Consider the following 16,068-nt stretch of genomic DNA (forward strand, 5'->3'; position numbering starts at 1 on the left):
TTAAAAGCACTCATTTTCTATCCTGATTCAGTGATTGCCGAAGCCACCAGCAAAAAGCTTTCCAATCACTTGTGGTACCTCAGCGAAGAACTGGCAGGACTTGCTCTGTTTGACGATAGTGTTGAGCTTGATGTCAAGCGAATGATAGTAGCTGCTCTTAAAGAAGAATGCCAAGAGAATCCTCAACCACGGGTACATGTGGATCTTACAGCAAAAGAAGCCATCGCTGCCAAGACTGTTGCAGATTTTGTTACTTCTGCCTCACTGCGAATTTTTACTGCATTCAAAGTCAATACTGACTTCTTAGAAAATCACCCTGGTGAGTGGGCCGATGACCCATCATTTCAGTCATCACAGCAAGTCTTGCGCGGTATTGCCACTGTCAACGACTTTGCAGAACGTGGTGTAGCATTAATACAGGACTACAATCAAGTCTTGACAAAGGATGAACAGCAGCACCAGTACCTGTTGCAAGTTGTTGAGTGGCATCGCCATCAGTTTCCCGACGCAAAGAAGATAAGGAGGAAATAATTTACCACAGAACTTATTAATGAGGAATCAATGGTCTGGAGGACTCTTATTCTGTGTGTTTATGATGATTGTCATACATTCTTACTGATTTGGGATTACATCTGAGTGTTAGTTTATTAAAAACAATTTTGTGTGTCGATACTGAAACATTGTAATTTTCAACCCATGTGTGACAGTAGTAAATAACGTCGTATAAAAACCATCTTTGGCACATTTCATTTTTTCACAATAAGGAACAATTTTAGCAACAAGCACCTGACAAAAGTCCAATTTTATTTTTTGGTGTACATTTGAGGACCACCCTAATTATATATATATATATATATATATATATATATATATATATATATATATATATATATATATATATATACACACACAGACCGTTAATCTGTCCTCGTACTAGAATACGCAACTTGGCACCTGTCTGTCTGAAGTCGATGTAATCGGTCGTTACTTATGCAATCTCAAGCAACCAAGCATGCCAATAATTGGACTACAGGTCATATGACAGAGATTATAGCGACATCATTGCCTCCCTCACTTGGAGTTTTGAAGGTGGGGCGATGCCAATTATCTTCGTAAACGTGGACCGTGTAGCGCTGCTCCCGGTGGTGGTGGGAGAGGGTATTACGAGAGATGCTTCAGGACTCTCAATTGTATCACGAGTAAGAGGACTCCGTATTATTTTCACACTTGCTTAGTCTACATTGCTTTCGACTTGACTGCAAAACATCCGCAGCAATTCTCATATTTTATTGCCTTTTTCCACCTTGGGAAGGTGTATAATATGCCATTTCCACCCTATTGATTCTTGTCTTTTTGCAATTGTTGTTTTCATGTTTTGTTATGCATTATGTTTTGCACTCTGTCAAAGCGCCTTTGGGCTTCATGAAAAGCACTATACAAAATAAATGAATTATTATTATTATTATAATATTGTTGCGGAGATGAGGACTGTATTTTTTTGATTGTGTGCTGTATTATTATTATTATTGTTTATTCTGCGCCCCCCTACCTCCAGAGCTGTGTAAAGGTGAAAGGGCATCCCATAATTAGTCCACAAGCATACACGTCAGCCAAGTAATAGAATACCCCTGTTGATAGTTATCTCTTATTCTGTGTTCTAGGGTAAGGCTGTGTCTCCCATTAATTGAAGTACTCCATTGCACCAGTGAAAGAGAATAGATCCCCTTTCATTCCCATCCCCAAAATCCCCATTTCCTTTACATCCCCTCTCGTCATTGCCGAGCCTCGATTGCCCATATTACATCCCCTCTCGTCATTGCCGAGCCTCGATTGCCCATATTACATCCCCTCCAAAACCACCATTGACCATGTGCTCTCGTCGGAGAAGAAAGGCGTGCCCGCCCGTCGTCATCAAGGGCGGAGCCAGAGGGTCGCGCGACCAACCAGGGCCGAGGTGAGCACCCCGATGGGCGTGTCAAAAAGGCCGGCGGCTTAATCGCCGGAGGCGTTATAAAGGCGCGCACGCAGGAAGCAAGTGAGTTGGTCGCCAAGAGAGTCGTGAGGAGTCAGGCAGTGGAGTCGGTGGTCAGTTGGTTGTGTTGGTTGCGGTGAGGAGTCGGTGGTGGTGGTCAGTTGGTTGCGTTGGTTGCGGTGAGGAGTCGGTGGTAAAGAGTGAGTGGACCAAGAACGAGTGGAGGGTTTGGACCAGACGCGTCCGACGAGGCCTGGCAAAGCACGCGACGTCCACAGCAGCCAAAACAGCAGCGTGGGGCCTGAACGGCGGCTGCTAAACGCGCCGGTTGTGCTGCGGGACCCCCTTGGACCTCCCTCTCCCTCCAGCCATCCACCTCCTGCCTTTCCACCCTTCTTGTGGACGTGTTTGTTCTGTTTGTTCTGTCCTGGGAATAAGTTAAGTCTGTAGATAAGCTAGTATTTGCACTGTGTCACCTGCGTCTTATGTGTTGTAAATAAACCTTGATTGCTCCTTTTTGCTTGTGTAAATAATAAATCCCATTACTCGTCTGTACGTCTTCTCGTTTTATTCCTTCTTCTTCTTCACATCCGTGTCGCCTTTGTCTTTTCCCTATTGACTAGCTGCGGTGCGATCCGGCCAACGTTTGGGTGAAATCGGGTTCTAAGCGGGGAGTAACTGTTCGGACGCGGTAATACCAAACCGCTCGGTAAAATAACATCTTTAAAACCGCGTCTGTAACAATATGTAGCAGCTTGAGCGCCGTTCCATCTTATTGTGGCATTTTTCCAAAGACACTTCAAATGACAAAAGTAATAACAAGAATAATGATAATAGCATAGCAATACTATTGACATTGCAGTGACGTATTGCAAAATAATAATATTAACAATAATAATAGTACAATACAGTCATGGCCAAAAATATTGGCATAATTGCACTTTTTTCAAATAACACACTTTTCTCGAAAAATAAGTTGAAATTGACCAAAGTATTTGGTCTCCACAATTCTTTATTTCACTGTTAATATTTCACTGTAAATAAAGAATCTTTGTTTTTGATTCAGAACTGAATATATCCTTTTAAATCAGAAAATAAATAAATGGCATTGACAAAATTATTGACACCCGAGACTTGATATTTGATATCACGGCCTTTGGACAAAATAACTGCAGTCAAGCTCTTCCTATAGCTATGAATGAGCTTCCTACACATCTCCACTGGCAGTTTGGCCCATACTCTTCTTGTGCAAAATGCTCCAGCTCTCCCAGATTTGAAGAGTGCCTTCTCCCAACTGCTGTTTTCAGATCTCCCCACAGGTGTTCAATGGGATTTAGATCTGGACTCATTGTTGGCTACTTCAGAACAGTCCAGTGTTTTGTCTTGAACCATTCCTGGTTTCTTTTTGAAGTGTGTTTGGGGTCATTGTCCTGCTGCAAGGCCCATGACCTTCGACGGAGACCCAGCTTTCTGACACTGGGTTGAAAATTGCGCTCCAAAATGCCTGGGTAGTCTGATTTAATGATGGCACCCATGATGATTTTCATGATGGCACATTCAAGGCACCCAGTGCCAGAGGCAGCACAGCAGCCCCAAAACATCAGAGATCTGCTTGCCTGGTGTCAAACTTTTCTCTCCGTATGTACGTAATTAATAAATGATCCTTTATCAACAAAATGAAAGTTGTCTATTATTTTTGATAGAGGAGGACAACTCCCACAGATTTGCTCCATGTTTGACTGTGGGGAAGGTGTTCTTTTCTTTGAAGACTTCGTTTTGTTTTCTGTAAACATAGAGATGATGCGCTTTACCTCAGGCTCTTGAATCTGTTTGGCAGTTGATCGAGGTTCTTTCTCCACCATTCAAACAATCCTTCACTGCAATCTTCGATCAGGTTTTCTCTTGCGACCACGCCCAGGGAGGTTGGCTACAGTGCCATGGGCCTTAAATTTCCTGATAACATTGCGTACGGTGGACACAGGAATATCAAGGTCTCTGGAGATGGACTTGTAGCCTTGAGATTGTCCATACTTGGCTACAATCTTATGTCTGACCTCCTCAGACAATTCTCTGGTTTTCTTTCTTTTCTCCATGCTCATTGCGGTACACACAGTGACACAAAACAGCAGAATGACTCCTTTTCTCTATTCAAACTGGTTGAATGAGTGATAATTATATTGCAGGCACCTGCATCTCAACACAGGTGAGTTCATTTCCAAAGTGAAGGAGAATCGCCTGCTTGAAATCTTATGATTTCTAACAACTTCTGAAAGGTGCCAATAATATTGTCCGGGCCATTTTAAGATTTCTGTGTGGAATAAGCTAAGATTTAGTAATTTTTTCAGCTTTTTTTTGTTTTGTTCCATTGCAAACCAAAGAAATACATATGTGAATACCAAAATATTTTATATTTCAACAATTTTCTGGAAGAAATGGTGCATTTGAAAAAAGTGCAGGGGTGCCAATATTTTTGGCCACAACAGTAATTGTCAGTGAGGTAATAAAAAGAATAACGTGATCCCCGCCCCCCCCCCCCTCCTCCCCCTTCTGTTCGCTCCCATAGGTATATTTCAAATTATTTTATGCAATTCGAATAATGGTAACCCCCTAATCTCACTCGACACCACCAGCTGTAAACACAAACACGCACAAAAAAGCTGATCCAGCAGTGTTCCTTTACCATTCAGCTTGTTATCACTTGTCCAGCCAGCTGTTCCTTATCAACCGTTTTGTTAGAGTGTTTGCTTGAGTGCTTATGGCATTTGGCGAGCGTTTAACAAGCTGATTGAGAATGGAACACACCCCAACACTTGCGCTAGACCAAGGACCCTTTTATAGGTTCTGATATGCCGCTTGTGTTACGAAAAAAGTTAATTTCGATAGTCCTGTCCTCCTGTCTAGTTAAACGTCAGGGAAACCTTCTTTTTTTTAAAAATCAATTCATCATGTGACACTGATTTAATTCCTTGAGATGGAGCATTCCTTTGCGCTGTGTTTATCATTTGTGTTTAATCAATATTTGTCCTCGTCAGTTTTGGCATCTTTGAAATGTGTTCCCTTGCACGGTGAGTCACCATCCTTTCACTTTGACATCATTTTGGAGAATGTTTTCCTGATGATTTGGAGCTGGGTGTGTGCTTCAAAGGACTAACCCTTGATTCCAATTCTGCAAATGGACCGGACGGCATCAGCTCATGCGTCCTGAAAACCTGCTCTGCTGCTCTTGCACATCCTCTTTCTGCCCTTTTCACCCTGTCATTTGCGCGAGGTCATCTTCCTTCTGCTTGGAAATCAGCCAACATCATTCCATTACATAAACAGGGGCAAACACTGATCCCATCAACTAAAGAACTCTGAGCTTACTTCCAATCATCAACAAGATAATGGAATCCATCATCACAGTTGATATGAAATCATTCCTTTTATTGAACGGCTTTATCACAGATCATGTTGGATATCCAATTTGGATTGAGACCGAGTCACACACTGATGCTTCTATTCTCCCAACATGGATGGAGGCCCTCAAGGTCAGACATAAGATCAGGGTCGTCTCTCAAAACATATCTCGGGCTTTCGATACAGCCTGGCATCCCACCATGCTCTCCATATTCTCTGCCTATGATATCCAAGGCTAACTCCACACATGGCTTCATGACTTTCTCTACTCTCATTGCCAACGTGTGGCACTCAACGGACTGCTTTCATCTCTTCTCACTCTCAAAGCTGGAGTCCCCTAAGGCAGCGTTCTGGGCCCAATTCTATTCCTGATCTTCATCAATGATCGCTCTGACTCTCTGGAAAATCTCCTTTATCTATTTTGTGATGGATCCACACTTTGCAATGACATCCCTCATCCTCAGGCAGGAAGGCTGTAGCCTCTTCTGTCACTTCAGACCATGACAAAATCACCAGGTGGTCAAACATTTGGAATATGTCTTTAAATCCAAACAAATATCACAAGCTCACTCTCTCCGAAAGGACTAAGGTTGTTTCATGAGCAGCCATGATCTTTCCAGGGCAAAAACTATTTAAAGGTTGGCCTCCAAAGTCAGTTGCCAAATGGGTATCCACCATCATACAAAGTTCTTGCTTGCTTGCATCTGAATTCCTATCCACCGGAAAGAAAGGCCTTCATCCACTGCTTGATGGAGTACTGCTTTTCCCTCTGGGCTGGTGCTCTTGCTCACGTGGTTACTGTGGAAATCAAGGCCTTCAACATCATCAGAATCTTCCTTGAGGAAGCTGTCTATGGGCCTATCACTTTCTCATCACCGGAAGGTCGGTGCTCTCTCTCTTTTACCACCTCCTTTCTGGACTTGCACCCTATGCTCTTTCCGTGCTTTGTCCCCCCGCACCTACACTCATTTGTTCCTCTTTTTCCCCCACCTATGGAATCAACTTCCACATTCTCTTCAATCTCATTCTTCCATCCAGATTTTCAAAACAGCTGATCACCACCATCTCAGATCATACCCCATCTAAAACCATGATCTTTTCTACTTGAGTTAATCCCTTTCATCCCCAACCCATCTCCTTCCAAATGTCCAGTTTTTTTTTGTTTTTTTTTTACCTCTGACACCGAAGGTGGGTGAAGGTTATGTTTCCACACCTGTCTGTCTATTTGTGAACAGGATATTTCGAAAAGTTATGGATGGATTTGTATGAAATCTGGTCGAGGGGTTGGGTGTGTGACAAGGACGAAATGATTTCATTTTGGTGAAGATTTGATTCCGGATTTGGATCGGAGAATTTTTAAGTGATTAGTCACCATTAAGTGATCGTGCTAAAACTGATATATAGCACGATATCTCAAACAGTTGTGGACGGATTTTGGCGAAATCTGGTGGATAGGTTAGGTGTGTAACGACGAATAACTTCGAATTTTTGAAGATCTGAACACTGATCTGGATACAATAATTTTTTTAAGTGATTCTTCACCATTGAGTGATTGGGCCAAAAACGATATCCAACATGATATTTCAAAAAGTTATGGGCACCCCTTTATATGAACTTTTCTATAGCATTACTTGGTTCCTCCTAAGAACACAAGGGTAGTCCAGCATGCACACGAGATTTTTTTGAATGCCCCTTATTTTGTATTGTTTGGCATTTTCTACAAGCTATGGAATGTCCCTTCTTTTCTATACTTTGCCACATGGCTCATACCCTTATATAAAGGGGCATTTGGCATTTTTCCCAAGAGGCATACTGCTCTCCCTTCTGGGCTGATGCTCCTGCCTCACACCTAGCTCGGCTTCACGCTGTAGAAACCAAGGCTTTTAGAATCAATGGTATCTCCCGTGATGAAGCTGATTCTGAGGGCCTTTCACTCTGTCACCGCAGGCAGGTTGGTGGTCTTTCTGTCTCCTAACATCTCCTCTCCGACCTTGAACCAATTGCGCTGTCTGTGCTCTGTCCCCCCAAATATTCCTGCAGGATGCACAAGAACTGCCAGCAACCCTCTTCTTGTAAAATTGCCAAAATCAAGACTCTCTGCTCACCTTCACTCTTTCATTCCTCTTTTCTCCCGCCTCTGGAACAAACTCCCATGCTCTCTTCAATCCCACTCCTCCCTCCAGGTCTTTAAAACAGCTGTTCACCACCATCTCATATCTTCCCCCATTCAAAACCATGATCTTTTCTACCCACGTTAATACACCACAAATCCACATTTTGTCAAATTCCATTTTCTTTTCTGAAATTCCCAGTAGTGTCCATCTTGTTTATCCTGTGTACCCCACCCCAGCCCTCTCCCTTCCACAGATCTCCTGATGTCTCTGTTCCCTACTGTTGTTGTGCTTCCTTCTCTCTCCCCCTCTGCCTTTATTATATGGTCTATGTGTTAGCTCTTACACGAGCCTCGACTTAGTATACGAAAAAAATTCACTCGCTATCGATGTGTAGTTTATGTATGAAGTCTGTGTGAGCATGCACTGTTTAAAAAGGATCCGTCCATCCATATGATGTGGAATTTAACCATTATATCATGGAGATGATTCATAAAACACGGAGGAGTGCAGTGTCCTGTGCCTTCCTCTGATTACCTTTTGGCAGGTGAGTATCATCGCTGGGGACTTTGTGAGGAGAATCACAAGGTTCCTGTTTTATACTGTCATTGCTCAAAGCATCCTGGGCAGACTGTAGAAAGTGTCTTTGGAAATTTTCTGTCTTCCCTGGATGAGCTTCACCTGCAAATTGTAAAGTTTACTATAAGGAAGAAAACAAAAACAATTGTTTTTTATTTTTCTTTGAAAATTATAGTCACACCTTAGTTACAGGAAAATGAGTGTTCTGCATTAATTTCCCAACCACCTTTTCCGAGTGGAACACTTCTTCACGAATGCGATATCTCCCTTAAGTTCATCAATCAGGGATTAAGCTGTCATTTACCATAGAGTTACATTTCAACCACTGGAGGGTGTAGGTAGATTAAATCATTGCCAGATTATAAAGCTTGTCCATCATCATCGTTCCGGTCAAAACTGCATCTGAATTACTTAAAAGATGCCGGAAAGCTGTGCTTGCGAAGGTTGTACCAACTGAAGGAGGAGAAACAGTGGAATTTCCTTTCATAAGTGAGTAGTATCGTAGAGTACATAACGTCAAATGATAAAAAGTTAGTCATACTTTACAACCAGACCATGACCACGTTGAAGTTAACCGTAGTCATAGACTGACGAACATCAACATTGTTTAATCCAAACAATCGACGACTTGGTTAAGTCATACATAATTTCAACATTAAAATGAATAATCACAGAAATAAAAATAGGACCGCATTTTTGGAGGCTTTGGAGCCTCTTGGCAAACAACGAGAGACAGACAAACGTGGTCCGTTGCCATTTTAATTGATGCTGCGAGGTTGGCTGTACCACTGGCCCATCAGCCAGGTCCCAGCGCGATTCTGGAACCTCTTCCCTGAAGGCGGACATCAAAAGGAGGACGAACGAGGTACGCTGCCATGATCGTGTATGGACAGGATTATTGTGCGGGCTGCATGGCAGACCCCAGAGGGAAGAGGGGGCCTTCAGTAAAGCAGGGGAGGAGGACAGAAATGTGAATGTCTGTGAAGCGCCGCTAACACCACGTCAATTGATTGAGACGGTGCTTTGTGAACAGACGCGGCTTTGATGAACTGCATAAAACTGTTGATGCCAGAAGAAAAGGTTTGAAGGGGGAAGGGAGTGGTATGCCCACGGTTAAGGAGCCCTCTGACATGTAGAGACGGGAATGACGCGTAATGTACACGGCTTTGCGATGAGCGGGTTGGGGCTGCGCTGTGATATGTTAATCGAGGTGCAGGGAAATGCTGGTATATTGACCCTGACAGCAGGCGTCAGCCTTGGCAATGAAGGTGGGAGAAACGTCAGCGGAGTGCAATGCTGGTGTGACTCGTGCACGGTCTGGACTCTTGGGCGAGCTGCACGGAGAGTTCCAGGGCAGAGGAGCCTTTAGTAGAACAGGAGGAGGTGATGAAGACAGGGCACATGAACACGACGAAACATCTTGGGTTGATAAAAAGAAGAAAACTATCTCAAGCAAAGAGTCACAAGCCTCCTATAGGGGAGGCCTTATGTCTGTTTGGCCACTCTGAGCAGCAGGAAAGTGGGCTGTAAAAAATAATGACTGCACCCTCATCACCTTGTGAAGACATGTGATGATGCACCAAAGCAATAGGCTGTAAAGGTGCTAACAGTCTCTCCACAAATAAAAACAGTACTCCAGAGAAGAAAACGACAAACAGAAACCTGGAGTGTTGAGGAGAAGGAGATAATCCTCCAATGTAATATGTACTTCATGTGGGGGGAGGAAAGAAAAGGGTGAACGGTTCAGGATCCAGCTGAAATAAACTAAATTGGCCACTCGGGCGGCAAGAGTCCCCCTTGATAAATTTGAGAAGGTTTTTTTTCAACAATTAAAAAATCTCTGGATAAAGACAGAATAGAAGAGATCACATATGGCGGAAGGCTTATGGTTCCGGTCCTTTAGCTTCCATAGTGCTTTCGGGTTTTTGCCATTATTTTGTGTGTCCGTGTTTACTTTGTGCTTCTAGTTCGATTTTTCTTTTAATTTGTGCCAATTTGTGGGTATTCATCGGACTTTTCGTACCGGGTTATTTGAGGCATAACCTTTTCCTCGTTTGTGTCTCCACGATCGCTTTTTATAGTCTTTTCTCGCTACTACCTTCAGTCCCTTTATTTTCTCCTCGAACACGTAACCTCCGCTTCAATTCCCTCTGTTTAATGTCTTAAAATATGACAAAAAAACTTAAAAAAACTAATCAATTCCTTCTTACCTTCTTTTTTATGTATATATTGAAGGCTCCAGGCACGGACGATATAGTCCTCATCGAGGCCAGGCCTAAATAAAAGAGCTCCATTGATAGAAAAGTGAAGAAAGAGAGAATAGTCTAAGAGTTTTTGAGGAGGTAAAAAAATCTGCTTTTTGAAAAGGGGAAGGTTGTAAGTGTTTGGAAAGACATGAGAATGTAAAGAGTTCCAGAGTTTGGTGGTCGGGAATTAAACAAACATCATAACGGCCCACCCTCGAGTTGCCAATGGCCACACAATAATCATGAGATGTAATGGCTTGTCGAGTATTCTGCGGTCTCGCTATTGGCTGAGGTATACAAGCAGCAAGTTCTTGGGAAAAAAAAAAACTTGAACATGAACAGTAACCGAAGTAATATCTGTAGAAAAGAGAAAGAGAGCCAACTTTGCAATGTAATTTGAGCGCATCGAGTTTTGACGTCAGATTGAGAGAGTTGATAAGTCGGATTACTTTGGATTCAATTCTGTCCAGTAAATATATGGAGCGAGAACCTCCCTAGATGTGAGAGCAGTACTCTATACAAGGACGAATCAATCCTTTATGTAGTTGAAGCAACTGTTGAGAGGAAAAGAATCTTCGACATATGAACAGGCCTCTTAGTTTCTTCGAGGCAGACTTAGCTATTTGTGTAATGTGTGGATTCCAGGATAAATTTGAAGTTAGGGTAATACCTAGTCGGTTTATTGAATCGCATGGTGGTTATTTTTTTTTTTATGGTGTAATTGTGGATGTTTCAAAAGAGATTGGAGAGTTGAGAGGTGTTTTAGAGAGAGAGGTGGGAAGTAATTGAGTTTTAGAAGCATTGAATTTAACCTGATTACATTTGCCCCACGAGGAAATCTTGTCCAAATCCGAATCTAATCTTACATCTCCCATGACCACCCTACTTACTGCTCCACCCCTTCTCAATTTTTCCGTTTCCCCTTTATATTCCCACTGTACGTACTCAGCATTTTGAAACAGTTTGTTTCCATCATGAACAACAAGAAACAATTTGTTTCCAATATTAACAAAAAGAAGCAATCTGTTTCCATCATGAACAAGATGAAACAATTTCAAACACAATACGTACCGTAAAAATGGGGGGGAAGAGGGACAGCAAGGTGAATAGGGACACAAACTGAAAAAAAGTTTGGAAACTTTTTTCGCTGAAAATTGATAACCATACTGATTTGTTGATATTTGGGTTGAAAGTGTTCTCTTGTTTTTTTAAAAAGCAACTTATAGTCCCTATTGACCCCATATATGGGTTAAATAGGAATAAATAGGATTTTTATGGCTGTCCCTATTCACCCCGTCTTACGGGTGAATAGGGACAGTCACTAATATAAAAAAATAATAAATCAAGAAACAATCCTGAGTTTCCAACTTATTGCTAAATTGATAGCTCAGATGGATGCACATAATATGCACCCATAATATAAACCACGGTGCCAATGAAAAAAAATATGGGATAAAAAGTTTCTTCAAACTGTCCCTACTTCTTGATTATTATTTTTTTGTATTAGTGACTGTCCCTATTCACCCGTAAAACGGGGTGAATAGGGACAGCCATAAAAATCCTATTTATTCCTATTTAACCCATATATGGGGTTAATAGGGACTATAAGTTGCTTTTTAAAAAAACAAGAGAACACTTTCAACCCAAATATCAACAAATCAGTATGGTTATCAATTTTCATCGGAAAACGTTTCCGAACTTTTTTTCAGTTTGTGTCCCTATTCACCCTATTTTACGGTACATCACTTCATGCGTTTTGGCACAGCCGGTGACTTGTGCTGCTTTAAAAAAAATCTTATTAATAGTTTTAAACAGTTACCTTTGATGGAACAATCACCAAATTCAGGATCCACGTTCAGCTTCTGTTCAAAATCTGTAAAAACAAACAATCATCCCATGGTGTCTCGACATGATCTCCATTATCGGGATTACATGTTGGTAACTGAGCGATTCCCTCACAACCCTCGCTATGTGCACGTTTATTCCGAGTCTGAAGAATAACTTCTTATAAATATATTAATCACTGAAACTATGAGAAGCAGAACGTTGTGGTTCAAACCTTTGCCCGCAGAGGACGAATCGTCGCCAAACTCAGACTTCACCTCCACTTTCACCACAAAATCTGAAGAAAAACAATCAATTTAAACGAAACTTTCATGAACATTTCTGAATAAAAACAATCTCCCCTGCGATGTTTCACTCAAAACAGTGGAAATGTATTCATTGTAGGTTATTGTTACGTTTATGGGGGTAGGTAAGAGAATACCATAGGAAAGCTAGGATTGAATAGGAAATAGTATGGACCTTGTGACGTGTAGGAGCATTTTGATGTAATAAGTAGGGAAAATGTAGCTTAAGGTTGTGTTTAAATGTTCATCATACGATGAATGATGCCGTGTTAATTAGTAGTAGGGTTTAAGGTTAATTTTTCCTGTTTGTGATACCCACTGTGGCCATCCCTAACATTTATAACATCAGCCGGCCATTATTCGCACTCCATGGACACATACGGCAAAGGCCCGCCTCGGAGAGGCAGAGCTACAATGGTCCGATGGGCGGGGGAAGGGACCGGCAGGCCATGCCCCCCCCCCCCACCCCTTTCCCCAGGTGACACGGCCCAAGGAGGTGGGAGGAACGTTAGCGGGAGAGGAGGCTGACAAAGGAGGAGAGCATGGAGACCTGAGGAGAGCATGGAGCTTTTGCTTTATCTGTGGCAATTGAGGCGGCTTTGGCTGCTGGGCTCTTCGGGGAGCTGAAGGCCACAGTGTCCTTCGCCATGCAAAGGATTGGAAGCTTTGAGAGACCGGGGAGAAAGAGGGCCGTCTGCGTGCTCGCCTCGATACCGGGTGCTTTCGACGTGTGGCCTAGCCGTCATTTTGCCAGGTTTCCCGCCTGGTGGCTGCGGGCTTCGACAGCCGCCGACCTTATCACAGGATTCAAATTGGGGCCAGCTAAGTGCCAGAGTGGGATTTTCATTTTATTACTTTTCCCTGTGTGTGTGTTTGTATCTACATGGAGGATCCTCACCTCAGCATTTTACCTCAACCTTATTTTCTTCATTTTCATTCCACGTCTCATTTTATTATAAATCATTATTGGAACATTTTCTTGTTGTGTTCTTGGTTGGGTTTCGGAATAAACCCGTTTGTTTTGTGAGAATAAGCCTTCGTGGTTCTTCCATCCCGCAGCGTGTCATAACCGCCAGATTGGGAGATTGCCTCGGGAGTTAAAGCTGGTTCGGCTCATCCGTCCAAGGCTGGTGGTAATTAGCTGCGGACACAACATTATTTAATAAATCATCCCAGAATACACCTTATGTTGAGAATGTTCAGGATGACATGACAGATCACAAGGAGTGAACTCGAGTACGAGGTGTCTCTTGTGGATTTGATTCTCGACCCGACAACAAACTTCTGTCCTGGTGATTCATACCCAGAGTTTTCCATCAATGATTAGAACATGAAGCAGGCTGCCTCATCTACTTGCATTTGATTAAGGGTGTTAAAGATCCTAAGCTCTTGAGGAAGGTAAAGGGAATGCCTCGAGAAAACAATCTCCATTACAATTTGACATTTTTGTTTGTAACTAATAAGTAAAATGTGTTTGTGGTTCAAACCTTCATGTTGAGGGAACGAATCATCGACAAACTCGGACTTCACCTTCACCTTCACAATAACACCTGAAACAAAAACAATCCATTTAAACGAAACTTTCAGGAACTGCCAGAAAGAAAGTGATGGTGCAGAGAGAACGACAAGTACCGGGTCCCGGGTCTTCATCCTCGGGTGGGCCGACCCTGGACCCGCGATCTGAGGGAGAATCTCCCGGAATGACCACGTTTACTCCATCAGACCCACTTGGGGATCCCGGGGGATTCGCTCTGTGATCTTCATTGGAGAGATCTCGGTTCATGGTGCACCGGAGGAGACTGTAAGGTAGAGTGTGGTAAAGTATGGTAATGTAAGGTTGAGATCAGTAAAGAATGGTACTGTAAGGTAGAGTGTAGTAAAGTACAGTAATGTAAGTTAGTGTGTAGAAAAATTCTGTACTGTAAGGTAGAGTGTAGCAAGTACGGATCTATAAGGTAGTGTAGTAAAATATGGTACTGTAATGTGGTGTAGTAAAATACGGTACATAAGGTAGTGTGTAGTAAAGTACGGTGCTGTAAGGTAGAGTGTAGTAAAGTACAGTACTGTAAGGTAGAGTGTAGCAAGTATGGCACTAAGGTCATGTAGTAAAGTACGGTACTGTAAGGCAGAGTTTAGAAAGAAAGTACGGTACTGTAAGGTAGAGTGTAGTAAAGTACAGTACTGTAAGGTAGAGTGTAGCAAGTATGGCACTAAGGTCATGTAGTAAAGTACGGTACTGTAAGTGTAAGGCAGAGTTTAGAAAGAAAGTACGGTACTGTAAGGTAGAGTGTAGTAAAGTACAGTACTGTAAGGTAGAGTGTAGCAAGTATGGCACTAAGGTCATGTAGTAAAGTACGGTACTGTAAGTGTAAGGCAGAGTTTAGAAAGAAAGTACGATTCTGTAAGGTAGAGTGTAGTAAAGTACGGTGCTGTAAGGTAGCGTGTTATAAAGTACGGTTCTGTAAGGTAGAGTGTAGTAAAGTACGGTACTGTAAGGTAGAGTGTAGTAAAGTACTGTAAGGTAGGGTGCAGTAAAGTCCCGTACTGTAATGTAGAGTGTGGAAAGAAACAAAGTACGGTACTGTGAGGTAGCGTGTGGTAAAGTACAGTACGGTAAAGTGAAGAAAGTACGGTACTGTAAGGCCGTGTGTAGTAAAGTACGGTACTGTAAGGTAGCGTGTCGTCACAGGTTACACTACAATACACGAGTACAAAGCATGTTCTGTTAAAAAAAAAAACGAAGCACGTGCCGCTGCCGCGTAACTTCTCCAAACGATCATATTCACGATTTCAGGGCAGCCGATTCGCCACTCCGATCACGTTATCCCCAAATCACCATGGAAACCGAAATGCTGATCCGTGGCTCTCAAGCCGTTTACCATTGGCTGTTTGCTGCAGGCAGGGCCAGATTAACGTTTTGTGGGCCTGGCGCCAAACATATTTGTGGTCGTGAAAACAAAATCTGCGTGTGGTGTGACAGCAACCTCTTTATTAGTTAGGTTCTTAAAGACAGTCATGTAAATGAAAAAGGTTTAATTTAAACTAATTTCCCCATAAGAAATAATGTAAGACATGCAGGTTAGGGTTAGGGTGCAGGTCAAGATCCACCTGGTGTTCCTTCCCCAGCAGTAAAAGGTCTTCATTTGGGAGCTCTTCCCGATACAAGTCCAGCGACTCCTCTACATCACCCTCCTCCACCTCATCAAAGCCGACAGTCTGTCTTGGCCATTTGGACGATGTTTTGTCGTGTTCTCAAAAGGTCAAAAGCTTAAAGGTCAGCGTCACATAAAATCGTCAATTTTCACCCGATTGACCTGAAATTTTAAGAATTTGCATATTGGGTCAGAGTTGGTTACCCAATCAAAAGCTAGAAGCCGATTGCTTTTTTAGGTCAAAAAGTCAAAGGTCAAGGTTGCGTAAAATCACCAATTTTCACCCGAATGACCTGAAATTTTAAGAACTTGCATATTGGGTCAGAGTTGGTTCCCCAATCAAAAGCTAGAAGTCGATTGCTTTTTTAGGTCAAAAGGTCAAAGGTCAAGGTTGTGCAAAAGCATAAAATCACCAATTTTCACCCGATTAATCTGAAATTTTAAGAATTTGCTATATTGGGTCAGAGTTGATTCTCCAATCAA

At 42.5% G+C, this 16,068-nt stretch overlaps 2 protein-coding genes across 3 annotated transcripts in view; both read right to left on the minus strand.

Moving 5' to 3' along the window:
* Window positions 1-16,068, minus strand: part of LOC137427479 (uncharacterized) — an 80,813-nt gene that overhangs the window by 55,738 nt on the left and 9,007 nt on the right. The gene's annotated exons all lie outside the window — the stretch shown is intronic.
* LOC144892296 (uncharacterized) lies at window positions 5,193-15,225 on the minus strand. Its single transcript, XM_078778146.1, has 7 exons — window positions 15,190-15,225; window positions 14,066-14,232; window positions 13,921-13,983; window positions 12,364-12,426; window positions 12,124-12,177; window positions 8,017-8,160; window positions 5,193-5,252 (listed from the first exon to the last, which is right to left on the minus strand). The coding sequence occupies exons 2-7, from the start codon at window positions 14,214-14,216 to the stop codon at window positions 5,242-5,244; spliced, it is 486 nt and encodes a 161-aa protein (XP_078634272.1). The 5' UTR covers window positions 14,217-14,232; window positions 15,190-15,225; the 3' UTR covers window positions 5,193-5,241.

This window comes from Myxine glutinosa, chromosome 5 (genome assembly GCF_964187855.1).
Source record: "Myxine glutinosa chromosome 5, kmMyxGlut1.1, whole genome shotgun sequence".
Classification (NCBI taxonomy): domain Eukaryota; kingdom Metazoa; phylum Chordata; class Myxini; order Myxiniformes; family Myxinidae; genus Myxine; species Myxine glutinosa.

What these genes read in the sequence shown, in the direction of transcription:
- LOC144892296 (XM_078778146.1), bottom strand. Translation starts at nt 14,216, where the DNA reads ATGAACCGAGATCTCTCCAATGAAGATCACAGAGCGAATCCCCCGGGA. An exon ending in GGATGAAGACCCGGGACCCG is followed by an intron (nt 13,984 to 14,065) that starts GTACTTGTCGTT and finishes TTTTTGTTTCAG; the next exon opens with GTGTTATTGTGAAGGTGAAG. An exon ending in TTCGTTCCCTCAACATGAAG is followed by an intron (nt 12,427 to 13,920) that starts GTTTGAACCACA and finishes GTTTTTCTTCAG; the next exon opens with ATTTTGTGGTGAAAGTGGAG.